This window comes from Myotis davidii, unplaced genomic scaffold (assembly GCF_000327345.1).
Source record: "Myotis davidii unplaced genomic scaffold, ASM32734v1 scaffold509, whole genome shotgun sequence".
In the NCBI taxonomy this organism is placed as follows: Eukaryota; Metazoa; Chordata; class Mammalia; order Chiroptera; family Vespertilionidae; genus Myotis; species Myotis davidii.
In genome coordinates, this window is record NW_006382996.1 from 409828 (window position 1) to 415155 (window position 5328).

General features: G+C 44.3%; 1 protein-coding gene across 1 annotated transcript in view; it reads right to left on the minus strand.

Moving 5' to 3' along the window:
• PYM1 (PYM homolog 1, exon junction complex associated factor) overlaps nucleotides 1–5322 on the minus strand; it is a 30109-nt gene extending 24787 nt beyond the window's left edge. The window contains exon 1 of the mRNA XM_006777830.1: nucleotides 4722–5322. Within this exon, the coding sequence (XP_006777893.1) occupies nucleotides 4722–4878 (157 nt within the window). The 5' untranslated portion in view covers nucleotides 4879–5322. The remainder of the gene's footprint in view (nucleotides 1–4721) is intronic.
• Between the last annotated feature and the right edge of the window lie 6 nt (nucleotides 5323–5328).

The following is a 5328-nucleotide window of genomic DNA, read 5'->3' on the forward strand; positions in this document are numbered from 1 at the left end:
GCCCTCTGCCACCCGGGAGCAGGCCTAAGCCAGCAGGTCGTTATCTCCCGAGGGGTCCCAGAATGCGAGAGGGCACAGGCCGGGCTGAGGGACCCCCCCGCCTCCCCCCTGAGTGCACAAATTTTTGTGCACCGGACCTCTAGTATAATCAATAAAATTGTAATAACTGTATATGGTGTCAGGTAGGTACAAGAATTATTGGGGGATCACAGTGTAAGTTATAAAAATGTCTAACCACTATGCTCTACACCTGAAGCTAATATAATATTGAATGTCAACTGTCACTGAAAATTATTTTAAAAAGTATGAACAGTGACTTTCTTCTAATGAATACAGTATGAAAAGGACAGGGAAAAAGAGTCACTTTTACAGTGGTGATACCTTACAAACAACCTTAGCCACGTGGTCACAGTCAATATCAACAGTAAAAAATCATTGTGATACTATTTACCCTTGACATGATATGATGAAAATGTTACTTTACCTCAATGGTTAATCCCCCCAAAACACATAACTCCAGTCTAATCATGAGAAAAACATCAGACAAATTGCAATACAGGGGTATCCTACAAAATACCTGACCAGTACTCCTAAAAATGTCAGTCATCAAAAACAAGGAAAGTCTGAAAAACTGTTACAGCCAATAGGAGCTTAAGGAGACATGAGAACTAAATGTTATATGGTGTCCTGGATGGAATCCTGGAACAGAAAAAAGAAATTAGGTAAAAAGTAAGGAAATCTGAATAATGTATACGCTTTAATAATAATGTGTCAATATTGGTTCATTAATTGCAATAATGGTACCATATTAATGTAAGATGTTAATAATAGGGGAAACAATGTAAGGTATACATAGAAATTGTCTATATCATCTTCTCAAATTTTCTATAAATCTAGGCCCTGGTCAGGTAGCTCAGTTGGTTGGAGCATTGGCCCAATGCACCAGGGTTGGAGGTTTGATCCCTGGTCAGGGCACATGCATGGAGCAGCCGCTGAGTGCATGTATAAGCAGAACAACAAGTCAATGTTTTTCTCTCTCTCTGAAATCAGTAAGTAAAAATTTTAGAAAATTGTTTTCTCTAAATCTAAAAATATTCTAAAAAATAAAGTCTATTTAAAATTTTAAGAAGAAAATAAAATTTTAAGGAGAGAAAGAGGGAGAGAATGCAAAAGAAGTTGATCTTTGGTTGGCTAATACAATGGTGCCTTTAACAGAAATAGGGAAAAAGAACTGATATTGATTTTGGTCAGATTGTATTTGAAGTATGACAGTATATCCATGAATGAAAGCTATTTACCAAACAATTATAAAAGGAAATTGGCAACTCAGGAGAGAGGTTGGTGCTAAAAGTAAAAACTGTAAAGAGTTAAGGAAACTCTTAAGCAGTGAGGAAATGGAAATAGTATGCATAGAACTGACATTCAAGAAATCAAACTGTGGACAGGAAAGAAACAGAAATGATAGGCCTTGATTTTTCAATGAAATAGAAAGTAAGGTCATCTGCCACAAGAGGGAGAATTAAAAGGAAAGGTTACAGCCCTCACCAGTTTGACTCAGTGGATAGAGCATTGGCCTGCGGACTGAAGGGTCCGGGGTCAATTCTAGTCAAGGGCACATGCCTGGGTTTCGGGCTTGATCCCCAGTGGGGGGCATGCAGGAGGCATCGATCAATGATTCTCTGTTGTCATTGATGTTTCTCTCTCTCTCCCTCTCCCTTTCTCTCTGAAATCAATAAAAAAAATTATTTAAATGTTTTAAATGAATAAATAAATGGAAGGTTACAGAGAGCCAGAAAAGGTTGGGGAAATGGCCATGGTAGACTGTAAGCAAACCAAGAAAGAATTCGAGAGAAACTGTGATCTTGGCAGAAGTTAACATTAGGTTATATTATACTGGATCTGCTAGCTTCTGTGCTTTTTCCCTAGCTATATGCTGTGGACCTGGAAGCAGCAGCCAAGAAAACAGTTGATGAGTATGACTCAAAATAACGTAAGTGCTTGCTTAGTATAGATCAAAACAAATGAAGAAAGCAATGAGGATAGTACTAAAGTGGCTGGTCACAGAGGTCTAGCAAGGGCAGCATCAATGATAGTCATGAAGGTAGTGATAAGACTCAATGAAATTGGAAAGGTCAAGAACCAGAGAACCTAAGGAAGGCAAAACGCTGCTTCTGTGGATGTGACGTAGTGAAAAAAGTGACTAGTAAGGAGGCAAAAATAAGTGATGGAGAGCACATGAAGGGGAAGCAGTATCATAGGTAAGGTCCAAGTTGTAGTGACTCTGATGTGTAGCTGGTTTGAAAATACAAAGGAAAGTCAATGGTCTCATGCTGAGGAACTATAAGATCAAAGTATCCAAAGGTGCTGGAGATACTGAGGATGAGAGCAAGAAAGAGTGGAGAAAAAAAGAATGATGGCCCTGAAGTTTTAGAGAAAAAGCTATAATTGCATGGCAATACCTTCCATTGTTGGGGTCCAGCCCCAGCAGGTCCAGGGGTTCCCAAAGGTGTGGACGGAGTCAGCAAAGAAGGAATGACACGGAGACAGCGTTCAGTTGATCAGGTTCTCTAGTCAGGGTCTCCAGCCAGGTTCTGTTTTTTATTCTCCTGTTACATCTGTATTTATACCACCTGATTTTAATCCTATCCATTCTATTCCAAAGGTTAAGGCGTTTGTTATCTCCATTCCAAGGTCACTACTCTATTGTTCTGTTAAACTACAAGGAAGTAACTGAAGGAGATTATCCTAAATAAAGATTATGTAGCTTAAGCGTGATTGTTCGTAGTTAAAGTGATTAACTACCCACCTGGCACTTAGTTAAGGGGTTTTATTCTCTTCCTTAATCCTGTTAGTCCTGTTAATCCCTAACTCCAGGGAAAAATCCTCACCTGGGGAAACAACCTTTCTCGGGGAGGTGGCCCTGTTTAAAACACATAGCGCTAAGAGCGGGAGCAAACATATGCCATATACGCCAGGTCCCTTGAAACATAAACTGTGCAGATGTTTCTTCCCTGCAGCGACTGTGTCAAGCAGCAAGGGTGGACCGGCTTCCTGCACTCCATGAGTATTAGTGTGACAGTGGTAGATCAATGATCTGGAAGTAGTAAGAGAAAGCAAAAAAGCAATGTGATTCCTTCTCCTCTTCCACATGGTCACAGAGTTCAAAAAATAATCCTTGGTAGGAAGGTAGGGTGAGATGTAATATCTGGATTTTCATTAAATCAGTTTAAGAAAACAGGTAAGCCCTGGCAGGTGTGGCTCAGTTGGTGGGGCATCCTCCCACGCACCAAGAGGTCACTAGTTTGATTCCAGGTCAGGGCACATGCCCAGGTTGTGGGCTCAATCCCAGTCATGGTGGGTGAGGAGGGCAGCCGATTGATGTTTCTCTCTCACATCAATGTTTCTCTGTCTCTCTCTCTCTCCCTCAAGTCAATAAAAAACAGTAACACCAATAACAAAAAACAGTTAAGAATAAAGAAGTGTACTGGAAATTGGAAGTTGAGTAATATTTTCAAAGCACACATTAAAAGAAGCTAATTGAAGAAGGACCTACTGAGCAGAGAGCAGGAAAGGTTGTACCCACCACTTTACAATGTGAGGTTAGGGAGAGGAAGCAGAGACCAGGGTTGTCATTAGATATCATAGGAGAGGTGGGTTGGGATATGGAGGACATGAAAAGTAGCAAAGCAAGAAGCATACATGGCACGTTTTAAAACAGACCATATGTACCACAGCACAGGCAGAGCATCCCTTCTACAGAAGACTCTACATACACACTGAAGGCTTCACAAAAGAGAAAACAGTAACACCTTGCCTTGCACAGCATGTTATAAATTGCTTTCACATATACTATCTTATTTGAATGTCAATGACTAGATATTCCTATGCACATTTTTCTAAAGATGAGGAAATTAGGATGGGACAAAACCACAATGAAACTCTTGATTTTCAGGTTTCAACACATAAAGCTCACATATGCAGCAGACACTTCAGCATTTCAATCAGCAAGACTGGGAATTCTCCAGCCAGAAGGAATAACTGGGCTCTATCAACTTGTCAGAGGGCTTGAGAGACCACTAGACCCGTTCCTGGTTTGCCTTCTTCCACCTTAGATCCCTCACCTCCTATCACTATCAACAGAGAAGGCAAAGGAGGGTGGGGCCATCGACGAGAAAACTCGTGCTGAAAGTTCTATTAGGATCCTCATCCCTTCACGCCTCTGGACCAACAATAAAGATGAGGGAGAAAGTGGGAAAAGCGCTATAGAGCAATGAGAAGATCTACAGACACAGCTTCCAGAAAAAGAATTTAAATGTGGTTGGGGTCGGGCAGAAAGCAGGTACAGCTAAAAGATGGGGGAGGGGAAGAAAGGGAAGGTAGGAATTGGAGGGAACTAAGTGTTGGAACCCCCAAGGCTGGAGAACCCAAAAGAGAGATGCTGGAGCTTCGACTGCTAGAGAAAACCTTAAAGGCCCGTGAGGGCCCTGGAGTAGGGGCCAGCATTGAAGGACCCCAAGGTTTGGGTGACCGGAAGCAGAGACCCCTAAACTCGAGACCAGAAGGGGGCGCAGGTGGCACCCCGTAGGAATGAATGGGGAAGGCGGTCCGAAGGGCGGGGCAAAGGAGGGGCCCCGGGATGGGCGGGGCACAGACCCTTTTCCAAGTCCGAACCCCTACCCCGAGAGCCCGGAGAGAAACGGCTCCGCGCCTCCCGCACTCACCGCCGGTCTCGTCAGTTACATAGGGAGTCGCCATCTTGAGAGCGCAAACCACTTCCGGCGTGAGCGGGCTGGGGTCCCGCCCCCTCCCCACCGGAAGTGGAGTCCCGATCGTAGCCTGCCACCATTTTAGTCTTAAAGGGAGCGTACACAATTTCATGGACGAAGATGGAGGAGGAGGAAGGGAGTAGAAGCTGAAAGCGTTAGTAAAATGAAAACAATGGGCTCTTTTACTGTCACTGATACCATTATCGAGCGCCTGCTGCGTGGAAAGCAGTCCGCTGGGCGCCGAAAGAATGCTGAGGCACAGCTCTCTCCTCACAGGCACTCTTAGTCCGTACAGGACCTGCGAGGGAAAAAGGGGCAAGGCCCACCTACACCCGAAAGGGGGGAGGGGGGGGTGATAAATGAGGAAAAGAATATTCAGGCCCTGGTCTGCGCCCAAGTCCCAGAATGGCTTGGGGACATGGAGCCGGTCGGGCAAACTCCGGGAATGCACCGGGGCGGGCGCACTAGTGTTGCTGGGGGCGAATGGAAGACCCCTAATCCTCAGGAGATGGGCAGTCGAAATCGCGCGCCGATTGCAGTCGGCCGCCCGGCTCAACCCGCC